This window comes from Lissotriton vulgaris, chromosome 10 (genome assembly GCF_964263255.1).
Source record: "Lissotriton vulgaris chromosome 10, aLisVul1.2, whole genome shotgun sequence".
In the NCBI taxonomy this organism is placed as follows: Eukaryota; Metazoa; Chordata; class Amphibia; order Caudata; family Salamandridae; genus Lissotriton; species Lissotriton vulgaris.
Window position 1 is genome coordinate 1,056,031,250 of NC_141698.1, and position 21,209 is coordinate 1,056,052,458.

The following is a 21,209-nucleotide window of genomic DNA, read 5'->3' on the forward strand; positions in this document are numbered from 1 at the left end:
AAAGAGGCATGTCTCATTAGAGAGTACCCCAACATGTGGGATGTGGCAATCCCAGGCATATGAAAGAGCCCGGAGGGTGGTACCCCAGGGGAAGGGGTCTTCTTCTTGAGTATGGCGGCAGCCAGAGACGTGGAATGGTGTAAAGAGGAACCAGTGCACTGCGACAAAGCACTATTACTATAATAATAACAACAACAATAATAATAACAACAACAATATTTAACCCTTTGGATGCGTCGGACGCCAGGGACCTGTCTGATCTGCACACGTGTAAAATTATGCTGTATCGCAGGGGAATTCCACCCGCATTCAAAGGGATAATAGTAACAACAACAATAAATACAAAAATACTAATAACAATAAGAATAATAATGATGATGGTAATAATAATAATAATAATAATAATAATAATAATAATAATAATAATAATAATAATAATAATAATAATAATAATAATAATAATAACAATAATAATAACAATATGCAGGCACCTACCATACATATTTTCTGCTTGGGGAGACTTGCCTACCTGAGAATCAAATTGCAAAAACACCATTCCCTCTCACAAACCATCTACTCGTGTATCTTCCGTGCTCTAACCGTCCCCGCCATTGACTACATGACATAGAGAAGCAGCACCTTGACCTAAGCTTTGGAATAACTAAAATGAATTTCCTCTTTAAGGAGTGTTTCAAAATCCACTTCTTCCTAGAATTGGTGAACCAAGGTGAAAAGAGGCCATGTTTTAGGCCTTCAGGCCTAGATGTTGTAAGGGTCATATGTTGAGCATAACAAGTACTCACTGAGTCAGTCAAAAGTAAATGCAACTAATAGGACTTGCAAATGGAGTCTTTCCATAGTTGTATGTCAGATCATTGTGAGAGACATGCGAGGCCACAACCAAGAATGAATGACATTGAAATATTGGGCTTAATACCACTGGTCTTAGAAGAGTCTATGGTTCAAGATCCATGAAACAGACAAGTTTGTAGATAGAGCTCTCCAAACCTGTGCCGGACTTTAAGATCAACCAGACTTATTCGAATCAGATGCAGATTTCCACAGGTTCACTATAGTCACCTGTAATGAATGGGGGGCGGGTGTATATTGTGTTCATCGGGAAATGGCACCTTTTGATGTAATGATCAAGTGCTCAAGTGGTTTACCTCTTTTCTGCAAAACCGGACTCAAAAATTCAAGGTCAACAACACCCTGTCCAAACCTGTTCCAGTTACGCTAGGAGTTCCACAAGGCTCCTCGCTATCCCCCACACTCTTTAACTTATTAATGGAACCACTCACCGATCTGCTACAAGCATCCAACGTGCAATTCCACATGTACTCTGATGAGACCCAACTATACCTTAAGATCAACACCCTGGATGGCATTAATCTGCTTAACACTACTCTTTTGACCACCCAAACTTGGCTGGCAGAGAATCACCTCAAACTGAATGCTTTAAGAACTGAATTCCTCCTTATTGCCCCACCCGCCAAAGTCCCCATAATGCGCAAATGAATCAAACACCTTACAGCACTCAACGTCCAACCTACCATTGTGGACTCAGCAAAATCATTGGGTATAACTCTGGACTGCAACCTCAATATGCAGAAACACATTAATAACGCAACAAAGGGAGCAAACTTTCAGATTAATACTCTAAGGAAGCTGAAGCCCTTCCTACCCCCCAGCAACTTCAAGATGGCAGTTCAAGCTCTAGTTCTACCACGGCTGGACTATGGAAGTGTATAGCTATGCGGCCTCCCCAAAGCCACTACAGCTCCCCTTAGAGCTTCTACCAACGTGGCAGCAAGACTCATCACTGGCTCGAAAAGAAGAGCCCACATCTCCCCTGACCTAAAATCTCTAAACTGGCTGCCATTTGAAGCCAGAATCCACCTGAAAATAGCGTGCATGACGCATAAGGCCATACATCAGAATGCACACATCTATCTCAGACAAAAACTCACAATAGCCGGTGGGACAAGAGATACAAGAAGTGCTGAAAACCTCCTTTTGAAACCACAAAAATTCAACAAGAAAAAAACTTACAAACGATCCTTCTCAGGTATGGCACCCAGGATATGGAATGCCCTTCCACCGGAAACTAGACTGAACAAATTGGAAGTAAAAGGCATCCTTATTGCAAAATTCACTTAAACTCAGTCCCAGGTGTCTGTGAGGACTTCCATACCCTTTACCAATCCTGTCTACCTAATCTTTACATTTGCTATTACTATGCTTCGTCTGTTCACCCTGGCTTTGCACCTTACTTCCTCCCTTTTTATATGCTCAGTGATGTTTTTATTTGACATGCTTATCAATATTGTATTCCATGAAATGCCAGAAACCGGTCCCCGGTAGCTTGTCTCCTTTCTGGTGAAGAATTAGCTTGGTAGTTTAGTCTGCCCTGTTCCCATGATGCACTGGGCCAGGGACAGACTGATTTGCATATAGCCAGGTTCTGAGCTGGGATGGTGCAGTGAGATAAATAACGGTGATGGATCAAGCCCTGATCTTTGGACTGGGTAAGAGTGGTCTGCTTAATTCAGACACTCTGTTCATCACCACCCCCTTTTCTGAATCGTTTTTGGCCACTATAGGTGTGGCAGGGTATACTCAGACATGAGTCCCTTTCTCACTGCACCATCAGGATTCAAGCAAGCCGGGCCGAAGAAGGCTGAAATGCCAGAACCGGTCCCCGGTAGCTTGTCTCCTTTCTGGTGAAGAATTGGCTTGGTAGTTTAGTCTGCCCTGTTCCCATGATGCACTGGGCCAGGAACAGACTGATTTGCATATAGCCAGGTTCTGAGCTGGGATGGTGCAGTGAGATAAAGAACGGTGATGGATCAAGCCCTGATCTTTGGACTGGGTAAGAGTGGTCTGCTTAATTCAGACACTCTGTTCATCACCCCCCCTTTTCTGAATCGTTTTTGGCCACTATAGGTGTGGCAGGGTATACTCAGACATGAGTCCCTTTCTCACTGCACCATCAGGATTCAAGCAAGCCGGGCCGAAGAAGGCTGAAATGCCAGAAACCGGTCCCCGGTAGCTTGTCTCCTTTCTGGTGAAGAATTGGCTTGGTAGTTTAGTCTGCCCTGTTCCCATGATGCACTGGGCCAGGGACAGACTGATTTGCATATAGCCAGGTTCTGAGCTGGGATGGTGCAGTGAGATAAATAACGGTGATGGATCAAGCCCTGATCTTTGGACTGGGTAAGAGTGGTCTGCTTAATTCAGACACTCTGTTCATCACCACCCCCTTTTCTGAATCGTTTTTGGCCACTATAGGTGTGGCAGGGTATACTCAGACATGAGTCCCTTTCTCACTGCACCATCAGGATTCAAGCAAGCCGGGCCGAAGAAGGCTGAAATGCCGGAAACCGGTCCCCGGTAGCTTGTCTCCTTTCTGGTGAAGAATTGGCTTGGTAGTTTAGTCTGCCCTGTTCCCATGATGCACTGGGCCAGGGACAGACTGATTTGCATATAGCCAGGTTCTGAGCTGGGATGGTGCAGTGAGATAAATAACGGTGATGGATCAAGCCCTGATCTTTGGACTGGGTAAGAGTGGTCTGCTTAATTCAGACACTCTGTTCATCACCACCCCCTTTTCTGAATCGTGTTTGGCCACTATAGGTGTGGCAGGGTATACTCAGACATGAGTCCCTTTCTCACTGCACCATCAGGATTCAAGCAGGCCGGGCCGAAGAAGGCTGAAATGCCAGAAACCGGTCCCCGGTAGCTTGTCTCCTTTCTGGTGAAGAATTGGCTTGGTAGTTTAGTCTGCCCTGTTCCCATGATGCACTGGGCCAGGGACAGACTGATTTGCATATAGCCAGGTTCTGAGCTGGGATGGTGCAGTGAGATAAATAACGGTGATGGATCAAGCCCTGATCTTTGGACTGGGTAAGAGTGGTCTGCTTAATTCAGACACTCTGTTCATCACCACCCCCTTTTCTGAATCGTTTTTGGCCACTATAGGTGTGGCAGGGTATACTCAGACATGAGTCCCTTTCTCACTGCACCATCAGGATTCAAGCAAGCCGGGCCGAAGAAGGCTGAAATGCCAGAAACCGGTCCCCGGTAGCTTGTCTCCTTTCTGGTGAAGAATTGGCTTGGTAGTTTAGTCTGCCCTGTTCCCATGATGCACTGGGCCAGGGACAGACTGATTTGCATATAGCCAGGTTCTGAGCTGGGATGGTGCAGTGAGATAAATAACGGTGATGGATCAAGCCCTGATCTTTGGACTGGGTAAGAGTGGTCTGCTTAATTCAGACACTCTGTTCATCACCACCCCCTTTTCTGAATCGTTTTTGGCCACTATAGGTGTGGCAGGGTATACTCAGACATGAGTCCCTTTCTCACTGCACCATCAGGATTCAAGAAAGCCGGGCCGAAGAAGGCTGAAATGCCAGAAACCGGTCCCCGGTAGCTTGTCTCCTTTCTGGTGAAGAATTGGCTTGGTAGTTTAGTCTGCCCTGTTCCCATGATGCACTGGGCCAGGGACAGACTGATTTGCATATAGCCAGGTTCTGAGCTGGGATGGTGCAGTGAGATAAATAACGGTGATGGATCAAGCCCTGATCTTTGGACTGGGTAAGAGTGGTCTGCTTAATTCAGACACTCTGTTCATCACCACCCCCTTTTCTGAATCGTTTTTGGCCCCTATAGGTGTGGCAGGGTATACTCAGACATGAGTCCCTTTCTCACTGCACCATCAGGATTCAAGCAAGCCGGGCCGAAGAAGGCTGAAATGCCAGAAACCGGTCCCCGGTAGCTTGTCTCCTTTCTGGTGAAGAATTGGCTTGGTAGTTTAGTCTGCCCTGTTCCCATGATGCACTGGGCCAGGGACAGACTGATTTGCATATAGCCAGGTTCTGAGCTGGGATGGTGCAGTGAGATAAATAACGGTGATGGATCAAGCCCTGATCTTTGGACTGGGTAAGAGTGGTCTGCTTAATTCAGACACTCTGTTCATCACCACCCCCTTTTCTGAATCGTTTTTGGCCACTATAGGTGTGGCAGGGTATACTCAGAGATGAGTCCCTTTCTCACTGCACCATCAGGATTCAAGCAAGCCGGGCCGAAGAAGGCTGAAATGCCAGAACCTGGTCCCCGGTAGCTTGTCTCCTTTCTGGCGATGAATTGGCTTGGTAGTTTAGTCTGCCCTGTTCCCATGATGCACTGGGCCAGGGACAGACTGATTTGCATATAGCCAGGTTCTGAGCTGGGATGGTGCAGTGAGATAAATAACGGTGATGGATCAAGCCCTGATCTTTGGACTGGGTAAGAGTGGTCTGCTTAATTCAGACACTCTGTTCATCACCACCCCCTTTTCTGAATCGTTTTTGGCCACTATAGGTGTGGCAGGGTATACTCAGACATGAGTCCCTTTCTCACTGCACCATCAGGATTCAAGCAAGCCTGGCCGAAGAAGGCTGAAATGCCAGAAACCGGTCCCCGGTAGCTTGTCTCCTTTCTGGTGAAGAATTGGCTTGGTAGTTTAGTCTGCCCTGTTCCCATGATGCACTGGGCCAGGGACAGACTGATTTGCATATAGCCAGGTTCTGAGCTGGGATGGTGCAGTGAGATAAATAACGGTGATGGATCAAGCCCTGATCTTTGGACTGGGTAAGAGTGGTCTGCTTAATTCAGACACTCTGTTCATCACCACCCCCTTTTCTGAACCATGAATCATCAGGCCGCTTCTGTTCTCCATCTTTTTGATTTGGTTTAGTTTGCTTTGCTTTCTGTTGCTATGCACTATGATCCTGGTATATCTTTAATGTATGATTTAATTATACTCTTTGACTGTAAAGCGCTCTGATACCCGCAAGGGTCTTGTTCGCGCTCTATGAAACTTTCAAAATAAATTAAATAAATAAATAAAGAAGGCATTTGCAAATACCAAGTCTATCCCAGATTTGTTGGGTCATCCAATTTGGCAGCAACATGGATAAAAGTGTACCTGTTACTACACTAAATTCACCTAGAGCTTTGTTGGTTGGTCAGGGTGTTTTGGTATGCACATGACCTGGTGCCCCTTTCCCTATCACAAAAGGTTAGAGACAGGGATGAGAATGAAGAATGTGACATTGCAAAATCCCACCTCTGCACATGCTAAAACTTGCATAGGAAATAATACATAGATCTGCAAAAAGTGTTCCACTCAAAGGCCATCTTGTGCTCCCACACTGTAGAATTCCTTTCTGATGGTCAGCTTTTTTTGTAAAATTGTAGCCCCAACATAACCAAGCATAACAGAAATTCTTTCGACTGCAAACCCGCCATCTGTCCCCAACCAAACAACAAACCCTACATTGTACTTACTGAAAAGCACTAGACAAACTCCAAGCACCACTTACTAAAGCGTAACATACATGACTGCTGCCGGCCAACCAGTTCTGTACTAGGCGTGGGCGGAAAATCCGTTCCGCTCGCGGATTTTGCGGATTTTCGGGAAATCCGCAATCCGCGAGATTTGCGAATTTCCCGCAAAATCCGCAAATCCGCGAGCAGCGGATTTTGCTCGCACTGCTCGCACTGTTCGCGTGAGTTCGCGCCCCGCGAATAAGTGCAAAATTGCAGAAATACGATCTTGGCAAAACTGAAAGTAACTACTTACCAGGTTCAAAAGTTCAGGCACATCATTAGTAGCCATTTCCTGTAGTGCTTCCTGAGGGGCCCCTCCAGAGTTCAGTTGCCAGTTGAAACTATTATGTGACCCTGCTCTGAACCTCAGAATAGTTACACATATGCCACAAAGGTCCTGAATTACAGCTAAGGGAGACAAGCAGGAGCCAGGCTGGAAGTTAAAATCCATTAATCAGCCCCTAATTCATTATTGTCAGTTGGGGCCGGGCAGGTGTTGTAACTAATTTTGCAACAATGAAAGCACTTAGCAAGTGCAAAAGATCACTAATCAGGGCGCACTAAGGAAGCAGGTGCCAGCTAAAAAAATATTCTGTGACACATTAATCAGCCCCAAATTAATTCAGGTCACTTGAGGCAGGGAAGGTGTGCTTTGCTTTGCCGAAAATAATGTACACTGGACAACCAGAGGGTGTAGTGATGAAACAGAGGGTGGCATGGGTGGGCCAGAGGGTGGCATGAGTAGTCAGAGAGTGGCAGTGGTGACAGAGAGTGGCAGTGATGAAGAAGAGTGTCCCAAACAGGCTGGACACGTAGAAACAACAAGTTCGCAAAACTTGCGACCCGACAGGTAAGTTCGCAAATTGCGAAATTGTAAAAACCCTCGCGAACTGGCAGAAACACGGGCGAACACAAAAAAAAAAAAATCCGCAAATTCGCGGGAATTCGCGGATTTTGCGGATTGCGAATCCGCAAATCCGCAAAATTCGCGGATTGCCAATCCGCAAAATCCGCTCATGCTTATTCTGTACTCACCCCTCCCTGCACATGGCAGACTAGGGTTCTTCATTCCTTTGCACCTCAAAGGTGCTGCTAACGTATGCCTTACTACTCTGTCCAAATGTCCCTACAGAAAAAACTCCAAAAGTATCATCACTTCCTGTGGTCAGCTAAAGCTAGTCTTCAGTGGTACCCTGTCCCAGGCGAAATAGCGAGGACAGACAGTTCTTTTCAGTCATAACCTTCCTGTTTTCAGAGCTTGTTGTTGTGGCCATGTCCCCACTCAGTGTTAAATTTGAGGCAGTGGTTGCTGGTGAGAGCCACTGGTACTTATTTTATCAAGAAACATTGACCCAAAGCAAGACAGCGCAAAACACACTTGGGGAAAAAGATGGAAGGGAAAGATGGGCACACTCTGACAAAGTGAGAAAGCACAGACCTGGTAAGACTGAGATAAAAGGGCAGGGATTGTCTGCTGGTGGATTGACGCAGCCTTGGCATTTGGCACCCCGACATTCAATAGTGCTGGCCTTGGGCTTCTGTGCAAATCCTAGGGCCCCTGCACTTATTCTTTTACAAATTAAGCTCTGCCCCTTTTCAACTAGTTTTAAAGGCGTGTTTTATTCAACACTATACCGCAATCTGGGCTGTAATGCACAACTACAGGGACAGTAGTGGCTCCTCTGTTATGGCGGATGAGCGTCGGTCCACCTGCTACCAGCGCAGCAGGTACACACATTCATAAAATGGTAAAAAATTAAATGTTGTCATGTGTGGCAGGCTCGCGCTGCTTCAGTGCAAGGTCAGGGGGCAGTCAGGGGGCGGTGCTGATCAGTACATCAGCCTCCTGCCAGTTCGCATGACAGTTTGGCCGGCAGTCTACTGCCGGCCAAACTGTCAAGCACGCTTCGAAGCCTGCAAGCCCAGGGCTGAAAAACCAGCCCAGGGATTGCAGCGGAAGGCCCCCAGCCTCAAAATGATCACTGGGTCAGCCTGATCCTACCAATCCTGGTTGGAATCACGTGGCTCAAGGAAGGAAGTCCCTCTCTTCCCGAGAGAGCCAGAAGATGAGAGAGACAGTGACCGGACCCTGTGGCCAGCAACATACTTGTGGTGAGTTTTTTGGGCATCGCGGCCCACCAGATGTTAATTTTGCCAGCCGCTACTGGATAGCGGTCACCAAAGGTAGCAGCTGCTAACATTGGCTTGCCCTTTGGTACCTATAACTGATCTGGCTTTTAAGGAAAGTTGTATAGTAACGTGAAGCATTACAAGTAAATGTGCATGGAGATATATATTGCACGTGTGTGGAAGCAAAGAACTGCAGAATAATATTGGTGTAGGTCAAATGGTCAGGTGCACCGTCAAGCCATATCTAAGTTATTGACTGCCCTCTCCCATCAGTGCTGCTGCCAGAAAAAATACATTAATTATCTTGTTATCTAAGACACTTTAACAGCATTACAATGTCCTGAGTGCCTTCCTGAAAGTTCCAGCCCCGGCAGCTGGATAAATAAACACAATGATCATAACACCTGGAGGGAAAGTCCTTTTTTTGGGGAAGCACACAACGTTTGTGCAATCAAAACATGTTCTCCTGGCTCCCAACATGTGAGAGGAGGCAAAACCCCTCTCTAGAGATGCTCATTTAATTGTGTGGCTATGGATGCGCTGCCAAGCTAGACCATCAATATGCTGTCCTTTTACTTTGCATTTTACCTCTCCTTCTCTAAGACTATTGTAAACGAGAAAAATGTATAAAGGAGCAAAGTAAACCCTTGCCCTCCAGATTTATAATTGAGTTTGATTGGAAAAAATAGAATGTCGAAATCTTAACCCAGGTCTGTTTCTATTCATACTCATTTCTAAAGACAATGGTCCCTAGACAATTAGATAAAGTGTATAAATATAGACCCAAGGAGTGCTATATTATCTGACCAGCCGGACAGTTTTTAATATACAATAGACTAGTAAGACAGAAATACGTGAAAAAATTCATGGAACACAACCTGCGTCCTACTGACATAAACATACAAAACAACAATAAGGTAAGGGTTCAGGCAAGGAAAACGTGTCTGCATTTACATTAGATATTGAAACGACGGACAGAATATTGTGAGCACACAATTACAAGATCAACATTGCAATTTTGTCAATGTATATGGTGTACAATTTGTCGACGACGTTTCTATCCCTATTATAATCAGTGGGATCATCTTCAGGACATTTAAGGTGACATGCCTGTATACAATTGCTCTAGATACTTGAACCATGCAATGACTGGGAGGAAGGGGAAAAAAACACAAAATTACAAAAGGGCAAATCCATATACTTATATACAAGCTTCTACTTTACAAGTGAAAAAGCAGGAAGTGGCCGTGTCCAATTAATATCCGCTTCAATTTCTTCGCTTATTTCTGTCTTACTAGTCTATTGTATATTAAAAACTGTCTGACTGCACAGATAATATAGCACTGATTGGGTCCAATTGCATATTGAGTTTGCTTGTGTTTTGTAACTCTATTCATGCTCACACATACTAAAACATATCAATGATCTCCTAAAATCATGTTACTACTGATGTGTCCCTTCATTTAAAAGATAGTTTATCAATTAGAGACTACATTTCAGATAATGGAAAGTTTCTTCCAGTAGTTTACAAATGATCCGAGATAATTTGCAGCTCCCTTAACTATTCCCGCCTTTCAACCAAAATCTGTTGTCTAACTATGCGGTCTAGAGAAATGTGTCATACATGACAAGGGCCACTTAGCAGCTGGAGAAAACAAGCATACTCCCTAGTGTGTTGTATTTTATTATGCATGAAAAAGGAGTATACAGAGTGCACACAAGCTCTGCCTTTGTCCACACCCACGTGCCCTTCTTCAGCAAAGCTCTTCATTAGGTTGCCTAGCCTGTTCCTAGGATAGGTGCACTTAATATGTGAGTCTTCCCATTCTAACCTATCATATTTTTTAGGTCTCTCCTGCAGCCTGTTAGATGGCAAGACCTATTGTTTCCAATACATTACATATACTTAGGCCCTCATTACGAACGACCACTTCAAATCTGTGGTATTTCTCGCCCTGGAACTATCTTTAAAGGTAATTCCTGAAATTTTAGAGGGCAAGGGTAAATAATGGCGATTGCATAATTTTGTAAAATAACATGTGGGAACAGAGTTTTTGTGTAATTTCGCGCATGGCTTTCCCCATAGCTTCAAACTGAAGTTTCACTTTTTAATTAGCTAGAATTCTCATGTGAAAAAAAGTTATAATTTTAGTGGTCCTGGTAACCCCTGCTTCTGGGCCCAGCAGAATGTAATTGCTGCTTCTAATGAGGACATCGTAGTGTGATTTGTCTTAGCCCCTTGCTCATGATTTTATGGCTTTGTTTGCTATTTTAGGTGTCTGCTCTTGATTCAGTAGCTTTCCTCGATATTCTTGTGAATGAATCATGGGCAAAATTTGCGAATTCGCGTTCCCCGTGAAATCGCAAAAAAAATCAGCGAATTCGCAAATTTTCTCGCGAAATCGCAGATTTTTTTGCGATTTGCCCTGGAGTACTTTTTACTGGCTAATCCAGTAAGTGCTCCCTCATTGGGTAAATGTATAGTGCTTTTACTACACTGCAGCTGCGTAAAGGGCCAGAAGACGTGTCTACAGTGACCATATGTGCCTGTAACACAGGCACTGGCACACATGGTCACTGGAGACACATCTTCTGGCCCTTTACGCAGCTACAGTGTAGTAAAAGCACTATGGGGCAGATTTACAAGCCGCTTGCGCCTCTTTTGCGCCACAGTTGCGTCACTTTTGTGACGCAGCGGCAGAACAAAAGATGCGCCATGGTGCTGGGTATTAACAACATGACGCATCTGAGAGATGCATCATGTTGTAAAGCCCTGCACCATCAGGAGGCGTTCTGGCGCAGGGGAGGGCGTTCCTGCGCAGGAACGCCTCCTAAAAGTGGCTGAGTGAAATCTACAAGATTTCACTCAGTCACTTTTGGGCCAATGCTGCGTCAAAACCCTGCGCCTGCTTGAAGCAGGCGAAAGGCTTGAAGCAGCATTGGAGAGATAGGGCCCCCCAGAGCATTGCTGGAGCTGCGTCCAGCAATGCTGAGAGATGCGTCACGTTGTAAAGCGCTGCGCCATCAGGAGGCGTTCCGGTGCAGGGGAGGGCGTTCCTGCGCAGGAACGCCTCCTAAAAGTGGCTGAGTGAAATCTACAAGGTTTCACTCAGTCACTTTTAGGCCAATGCTGCGTCAAAACCCTGCGCCTGCTTGAAGCAGGCGCAAGGCTTGACGCAGCATTGGGGAGATAGGGCCCCCCAGAGCATTGCTGGAGCTGCGTCGAGCTTGCGACGTAGCTCCAGCAATGCGCTGCTTTTACGGCACAGATGCGTGACGCATCTGTGCCGTTTTTGCCACATGGTGCGCTGCATTGTAAATGCGGCAGACCTTGGGTGGCGGAGCTGCGGCGCACAATAACTGGTGCATCCCTGGGGATGCGCCAGTTATTGTAAATCTGCCCCTATACATTTAGCCAACAAGGGAGCACTTACTGATTAGACAGTAGAATGTACTCCAGTTGAGTAGAGGTATTGCACAAACTGGTGGCATCTTCGTGGACAAACACGCAGGGCGGGATTCATTCCGCCCCCTGTTAGACTCGTTTTTTGTGCCCTTCTGCCCTCTGTTAGACTCGTTTTTCCCTTGTTTTTCTGCTCTTCTGCCCTCTGTTAGACTCATTTTCCCTTGTTTTTCTGCCCTTTTGCCCTCTGTTAGACTCGTTTTTTGTGCCCTTCTGCCCCCTGTTATTCCCTTGTTTTTCTGCCCTTCTACCCTCTGTTAGACTCGTTTTTTGAGCCCTTCTGCCCTCTGTTAGACTCGTTTTTGTGCCTTTCTGCCCCCTGTTAGACTCGTTTTTTGTGCCCTTCTGCCCTCTGTTAGACTCGTTTTTCCCTTGTTTTTCTGCCCTTCTGTCCTCTGTTAGACTGGTTTTTTGTGCCCTTCTGCCCTCTGTTAGACTCGTTTTCCCTTGTTTTTCTGCCCTTCTGCCCTTTGTTAGACTACTTTTTGTGCCTTTCTGCCCTCTGCATCACCACATCATAACTAAGCGCTACCCAGCATCACTCAGCACCACCACATTATCACTCAGCACCACCACATTATCACTCAGCACCACCACAGCCCCACTCAGCACCACCACAGGATCATTCAGCACCACCACATTATCACTCAGCACCACCACATTATCACTCAGCACCACCACAGCACCACCACAGCATCACTCAGCACCACCACTGCATCACTCAGCACCACCACAGCACCACTCAGTACCACCACAGCATCACTCAGCACCACCACAGCACCACTCACTGCCACCACAGCATCGCTCAGCGCCACCACAGCATCACTCAGCACTACCACATTATCACTCAGCAACACCACAGCACCACTCAGCACCCCCACAGCATCACTCAGCACCACCACAGCACCACTCAGCACCACCACAGCACCACTCAGCACCACCCCAGCACCACCACAGCATCACTCAGCGCCAACACATTATCACTCAGCACCACCACAGCACCACTCAGCACCACCACAGCATCACTCAGCACCACCACAGCATCACTCAGCACCACCACAGCACCACTCAGCGCCACCACAGCACCACTCAGCACCACCACATTATCACTCAGCACCTTCACAGCACCACTCAGCACCACCACAGCATCACTCAGCACCACCACAGCATCACTCTGCACCACCACAGCACCACTCAGCACCACCCCAGTATCACTCAGCACCACCTCAGCACCACTCAGCATCTCCACAGCACCACTCAGCACCACCACAGCACCACTCAGCGCCACCCCAGCATCAATCTGCGCAACCATTCAACAACAACTGGTTCAAATATGTCCTCTCAATGTTTCAAGCTTTATTACAAATGTCACAAAAATATGTTAATATTTCACTTCTGTTCTTGGATTTTCGTCATAATAAAATACACTGAACATAATATTCACAAAAGTTATTTACAAAAGTTTAAGCTATTGCCATTATAAATTAAAATCCCTTTTATTTAAGTATTAAATATTTTAAAAAATTAAAAGAAATTGTAATTTGTAATATCAATACATCTAAGTCACGTAAATACAATAGGTGTCACATTTGCGAAAGTTATAACTATTGGCATTGTAAATGACAAAGCTATTAATTTAGCTATTTTCAAAACCAACACATAAATCAAACAAAATGTCATTTACAAGACTAATAGCTCAAACTTTCCTAATGCGAGACCTATTGCATTGCAAATGCTTGTTTTTATATCTGCCAGTGCTTCCTGTTGAGGTTTAATTTTTGTGACAGGCGCCTCATTGCCTACTTGTAACTATTCTCTGACCCTGCTTCAAGGGTCAGAGCAGGGTCAGAGAATAGTTGCAAGTAGGCAACGAGGCGCCAGGAAGCACTTACAGGCTTACAGCAGCAGGTGCCCAAGTTGAAGTTAATTTCTTTGTAACCCTTTTGTAAAAGGTTACAAAAAATTAGCTTCAACTTTTGCACCTGCTGCTGTAACCCTGTAAGTGCTTGGCTGAAAATTCGTCCCCGCTGATTTGCGGATTTTACCGCAATTTCGTGAGATTCGCGGATCGCGAAATCGCGGAAAATCCGGAACGAATTTTCAGCCCATGCTTATTGTGAAGGTACCACCCAGGATCATTTAAATCTCACAGTGTTCTCACTGGATGAGTTGTATCCTTCCTCTGCTTACTTGAGGGGACTATTTTTATATTTGGCATTAAGCATGTCATGGGAATCCATGTGTTTCCTTTCTTTCTCTCCCTGCCTTCGGGGTACTCTCCTTTTACTACACTCTGCCCCTGATATTCCCTACATCACTCCCCACCCCGCACCCCAATTATAATATTCTTTTATTATTCCTTTATTTTTTTTGGAGGCCAAGCCCAGCTGCAAAGTGCTCTTGTGATACTCTCTTCCTGTTTGATGCCTTGGGCACACTTCTTTCTCTTTTTTTATTTAACATGTTAACCCCTCCTTCAGGGCGCCCTGCCCCACTCCAAATTGCATGATCTTTATCTGTTTATTTATGTACTAGCAGCCCGTCCCGACGTTGTCCGGGAGCAATTAGGCTTCAGGGCCCCCGCCCGCCCCGACGTTGTCCGTGGATCCCCTGGAGCCTTCCTCCATATATTGCAGTATTATACCTCTATGTTTACTTTGTACGCTTTTGTAACCTGCACACGTCACTTTTTCCTCCTATACCTCTATGTTTACTTTCTACGCTTTTGTAACCTGCACACGTAACTTTTTCCTCCTGTAATGCACCGTTTGGCTCACTTTTGTAATGCTCCGTTTGCTTCCTCTTGCTCAGGATGTACGCTTTTGTAACCTGCACACGTAACTTTTTCCTCCTGTAATGCACCGTTTGGCTCACTTTTGTAATGCTCCGTTTGCTTCCTCGTGCTACCTGCACACGTCACTTTTTCCTCCTATACCTCTATGTTTACTTTCTACGCTTTTGTAACCTGCACACAAAACTTTTTCCTCCTGTAATGCACCATTCGGCTCACTTTTGTAATGCTCCGTTTGCTTCCTCTTGCTCACGATGTACGCTTTTGTAACCTGCACACGTAACTTTTTCCTCCTGTAATGCACCGTTTGGCTCACTTTTGTAATGCTCCGTTTGCTTCCTCTTGCTCACAATTGTCATTTTTGCTTAATTTTTCCGCCGCTCACCGCTCCTAACTAAATAAATAAATAACCTACCTCATCCGCCGCTCACCGCTCCTCACCGCCTGAACGCCGCTCCTCCCCGCGCCATGTCCGCCGGTCCTCCTCGCGGTCCTGGACGCCGCTCCTCCCCGCGCTCCTCACGTCAGCACGCACGTCGCGTCCGGCGCTTCTTCCAAGGGACTACTTTTTTTTCGGTAATTTTTTTAAATAACATATATTTATTACGTTTATATAGCCTATGTCCATCTGCACACCCTGACAATTACAACAATGTATCGGGTGTGTGCATTGGCGCTGTGGTTCCCGAGTTTACCCGCCTCAAAGGTTCAAAGTTCTTCCTTTATAATAGTAGTATAGATTTAGGGATCAAGGCTGCAGAAAATTACTGCACAGCCACTCGCATACGTTTTTGCATTTCATGGGCAATTTTTTTTCCACCCTAACATTTTAATTTATTGTTCTAACAAGGCCGTCCATCATCATGACATTATGACACATGTGCATGCATGTGTTGCAGCACATGCGTGTGCACACATTATGATCCGTGTCATGATCTTCACGTGGTCATTCATCATAATGCATGAGTACACATCGCAGTTATCTTAAAATGGCTGTTCTCTAATAGAAAACCCATTCCAAGGGTGCACGCCATGTTTGGACATGCTTCTTGTTGCATGCAATCTCATGGCAGTGAAAGAACATATAAGCAAAGCCAATATTTTGGCCGATTAAAACTGAGACTTATTGGCTTTACAATGCTTGTCTCTATTGAGATTGGAACAAGTACTGTATACATAAAAGTTTGAGAAACTGAAGGCAAGCAAGCAGATCTACCCTGACCTAAGCAAAGTGACACATTATCCATGTAACTCTACTCTAATTTCCAAAGGTAACACATTTATTTGAGTTACATTGTGGCTGGGGGGAGGATCTATTCAATGCTTTTAGTATACAGGGCACTTTGCTGCCAGCTTCATTTCGTTGTTTGAGGAAACCTTGTAGGTTATAGAGCAGTTTCCCAGTTGGGGTGATACAGGTGCTCTTTTCCACTTTTCATAATGGATTGTGTGCAATTGTAGAAATAGCATTTGGAGTATCACAAGGTGATGATTACAGATTTATTTTTACAGAGATGTACTGAGTATAAGAAAAGACGTGAGTGGGACAAATGGTTATCAACTCATGTGCAGTATTATTGTTTCTATGAGTTCATGGGGACAATCAAAGGTGAACTGGCGTGCAATATGCTAACTCTTATCAACATCAATGGTTCACACCATTGTGCTTACTTATGCCTTCTTCCCCTCCTTGGGTATAAGTCATCAACTAGGACCCTCCAGCCATCTCTGTCCTGGAATTTCTTTTAATTTGACTGCAGGTGTAACCAATCTTCTCGCAGTCAGTCTCGAGGCCTTGGCGCCAGGGGATTCTCTTCCTGCTTTCCTTTTCCTGTGCTTGTTCAAGACCAGGACTTGCCTGGTTGTGTTTGATGCAGGCTTGCGGAGGGTGTGGCCAAGCCAGCACCAGCGTCTTTTCATGGTTTCTTAATGAGCAGGCAGTTGGAAAGTCTGCTGCCAGAGTATGTTGTTGCTGATGGTGTTTGGCGAGTGGATTTGGCAGATTTTCCTCAGACAGGTGTTGCTGATGGTCTGTACTATATTGGTGGTGGTTGTTGTTATCATCCACATTTCTGCTCCTTACAGAAGGAGCGATTTAACGTTGGTACCATTGTAGGATAACAAAAACAGTGGAACAACTTGCATTTGAATGCAAGTTGACGCAGTAGGGCTCAGGGGACTCCAACTCCCAAAGTCCCTTTCGTCCTGTCCCTGAGCCACAAAAGGAGCCTCAACAGTCCTCATTAATACAGAGGAACCGAGATGGAACTGGTGACATCTTGAGGCCTCCAATTGATAGCCTTGTGCCATCAGTTCTTAGTGGATCCCAATCAAGAAAAATTGTGCAGGGCTGCAGGGGGTTGAGGTGGAGGTGAGAGGGCTAAGGGACAAATGTACTTAGCACTGGTTGCAAAATACAAGTCGCAAATTGTGACCAGTATTTTTGTGACCAATGCAGTATTTTGCAAACTGACTTATGTGCTACCAGGTGGATATGCACATTGCAGAATCATGATGGGTTATAATTTGAACTATTTCATAAATATGTATGAGATAGGCCGCAAATTGCGACCCTTCTATGATTCACAGCCACCGTGTCTGTGATCGCTTTTAAATAAAACATTCACTTTTTTAAAATAGCGTTGCCCATTTTTCTTTCTTTTTAAAGGGATGCATTTAAAGAAAGGTAAAAAGTTTAACAAACAAGTTTTAAGAATAGGCAGTGGTCTATCATACTACTACCTACTCTTAAAAAAAATTTGGTCAGTATTCACCAAGAAGACAAGGAGTCTTTTGGATCCCTCTCCATTTGCGATTGAGTTACCACTACCTTCGTGCTGCCTCCAAATACCGATTCTGTATGTATCTGCAAATTAGAATTGCAATTCAGTAGCATGTTACTGAATCACAATTTGTGTTTGCTAAAAAGGCCTTTATGCAATTGCAAATGAGCAGATTTTGTGAATCAAGCCCTCTGCAAACCCAAAAGGCCTTAGTTCATCTAGCCTTATTTTTTTGTAAATGCATTGCAATGCAAATATTTCTGAGATTATTGTGCTTCGATTACTGACCAGTAATAGCATTAAAATGAGACCTACTGCCTCATTTTTATTAATTACAGAAGGAGCCTTGTTTCATTCTCCAGATACCGATCCCAAGAAAGCCCACACAATAGAAGCACCTCTCCTGCCCTGCCTCTTGTACCTTTACCAAGCTCACAACCAACTCACTAGTCAGTTGTTCTGCATTGGGAAGGCTGGAGGGAGTATGAATTAAAGCAGGGGAGTACGACTCCCTCATTTGAATTCATTACAGAGAAAGTTATCAAGCAAATCAAATTGACCACAAATAGTGGTAAAGAAACAGAACCAGGATTTATTAAACAGACTATAAGCAATCCCCTATTTCATCATAGAGGAAAGCACTCTGTAACTAAAGACATCATTTATGCAAAAGCCTATAATGCATAGTAATGGTAGAAGAGTCAGAACATGCGGCTGCCCAACAAATCTCAGCTATTGAAGCACCTTGCAATTCTGCCACAGTGAAAGACATACTACAGACATACTACATGTTAAATTGCCCTATATCACTTCATGCTGGACCTATATTCAACCTCATATGCCCTAACAATTAGGGACCTGATCCACCTGCTTAATATAGAAACCATAGGGTTTTCCCTTTTCCTCACAAGATCAAAATTCACAAAGATTCAGCTGTTTCAAAAGTTTGAACCCTTTGTAAATAGATGAGGAGAGACCTCCAAGAGTCTAAAGAATGCAACCCCCTATCATCATCAGAGGAAAGGGAAGGAAAACACTCATTGAGAATGTTGCTTTTTGTCAAAGGAGGAGCTGATCTTCATAACAAAAAAGGACCCAGAACCAAAACCATTGTATCCTGAAACATTTCACTGAAGGGAAATTTGCAGGACAAAGCTCCTAACTCCCCCAATCTCCTTGCTAACGTGATCGCTACAAGAAAAAAGGTCTTAAGGGTCAAGGACTGAACATCAGCATCTAGAAACTAGACCTCCATCATCCTCAGATTATCCAACCATTTCTAGAAGCCCTGCTAGCTGCCCATTGAACCTTAAGGGTATTGACTGTCAAACCCAGCCTAGGGGTCACCTCCTGCAAAGATTCCATAATCAGCATCAAACTAACAGGAGAAGGATCCAGATTCCTTCTCTCACATCATAGTGAAAAATACTTTCAATGTTTATTACATGATTGCAAAGTTGACAGACTTCTAGAAGCTCAGAGGGCACTCATTAGACTTTCCAGAACTCCCTGATCCTTCAGCCCTCTCCTCTCAACCTGCTTTCAGGAATCCTAGGGCCTCATTTATGAAAAGTGACGCATCGCTGCGTAAAAACAGTGATGCGTCACTTTTCACTGCGCACTCCTTGCGACACCAATGATGCGTCATATTTAATGTATGACGCATCATGTCGCAAGGACTTACAGATACGTCAGTATTTCTGACGTATCTGTAAGCGCAAAAGTGACGCATTGCTGGAGTGTGTCACAAAAGTGACGCAACTCCAGCAATGCGTCCTTTCACATGGGGAAAGCCCCATGTGAAAGGGCCTGCGTCAGTCTTACGCCTGCTGTGAGGCAGGCGCAAGATTTTGACGCAACAGCATCCTAAAAGTGACGCAGTGAAATCTCATAGATTTCACTGCGTCACTATTACGAGGCTTTTTGCGGGGGAACGCCCACCCTGCATACATTATACCTGACGCAGGTATAATGTGGTGCAGGGGTTTAAAAAGTGACGCATCTACCTAGATGCGTCACTTTTTAAATATGGCTCAACAAGGCACATATTTTACGCCGCTGGTGCGTCACAAAAAGTGACGCATCGGCGGCGCAAAACTGACGCAAGGCCTCATAAATGAGGGCCCTAGTGTTGGATATTAGACAAGTCTATAATGCCAGAGACTTCTCAATACTATGCTGTACTTGTCTTCTATAACTAATTTGGCGGTGTGCAACATTTTATTATGCAGGCAAAATTCATAACATTCGTGAACTTTACATTACATAAAATTTGTGATGTGCAAATTTTGTCCATGTACAATTTTGAAAGCATTTTTTGGTGGGTACGGGTTTGAGAAAATTTCCCTTGCCGGTATCTAGCATGACTTTAGAACACAATGGGCTGATAACGAGTATAGGTGCTAGTTATCATGCATGATAAATAACGATACTACAAGTGCAATAAATACCACCTATTACGAATTGTTGGTGACTAACATGTGAAAAAGCCACTTTAAACAGTAGCTGTTGTATGGTTATCCCCTCGTTTCACCTGCTGGAATTTAACCAAGGTTGAGTTATGTAACGCAGACGATATATATTGGATGAGTTAAATACCTAAGTAGTCATAATTCCAACTCATATGTAAACAGGGGTTTTTGCATGGGATACATTTTAACCCCTTGGCTGCGGCGGTAATTCCGTCGCAGTGCTAAGGGGGAGGGGGGGATCGCGCGGTGCTGCCATGCTCGTGACGGAACCACTCCGTCACGAGCCTCAGGCGCGCTGTGCTTGTGACGGAATAGTTCTGTCATGGCCCCGCCCGCTCAATAGAACGCTCAGCGCAGGCGCGGAATCACTGCCGTGCAGGCGTGCCGGCTGGGCCATGATGGAACCACTCCGTCATTAGCACAGCCCGTCCGTGGCTGGTGACGGAGTGGTTCCGTCACCAGCACAGAATGGGTTAATGGGCAACTCGTAATCGGGTCCATAGTGTAATGAGTGTTGTCACTTTTTCAAACCCTATGATTTCTTGGAATTGCATCACTTCAGTATTCTGCAATTAGCCCTTTGGTGGGCATTCCTTCCTCAACATTAACCCCTTCCCTGCGGGGCATATTCCCCCGCTGTGCTGGGGGAAGAGGGAGCACGTGCAGCGCTCCGGTGCTCATGACAAGCTCAGCTCATCGTGAGCCACTGTGGTCGTGTGCTCATGATGAGCTGAGCTCGTCATGATCACACCCGTTTCTTTAGAACGCTCGCACAGAAGGGGAATTTGCCCAGCGTGGGAGCGTTCTAACGGTCATGACGAGCTCAGCTCGTCATGAGCACACGAGCACCGTGGAGCATGGAAGGTGTTAAAATGTCACGACAGCATGTTTATGTTTACAGTGTCTTGTTAATTTTGGTAACACTGATTCACTTGTTTTTTAGGTACTTAGTGGAGAAAATTAAGAAACGGGAAGGGTTCCAGCTCCTATTGGAGGTAAGTGGTATCGTTCTTAAGTACAAGTGGATGAAATGGGTCTTATTGGTAGAATTTATTGGGGGGGGGGCACTGTCTCAAGTTTTCACTGTGTTCATATGATCCGGGCATGCCTGATGACAGTGTGCAGTGAGTGTTCAGAAGCTATTTGCACATCTGTTGTTGATCATGTTCACCAAGACCTTGGGTTTGGCGTGGTCAGAA

General features: G+C 45.2%; 1 protein-coding gene across 1 annotated transcript in view; it reads left to right on the forward strand.

Moving 5' to 3' along the window:
• GADL1 (GAD like acidic amino acid decarboxylase 1) overlaps positions 1-21,209 on the forward strand; it is a 686,124-nt gene that overhangs the window by 398,330 nt on the left and 266,585 nt on the right. The window contains exon 13 of the mRNA XM_086942110.1: positions 20,954-21,005. Coding sequence (XP_086798236.1) covers positions 20,954-21,005 — 52 coding nt within the window. The remainder of the gene's footprint in view (positions 1-20,953; positions 21,006-21,209) is intronic.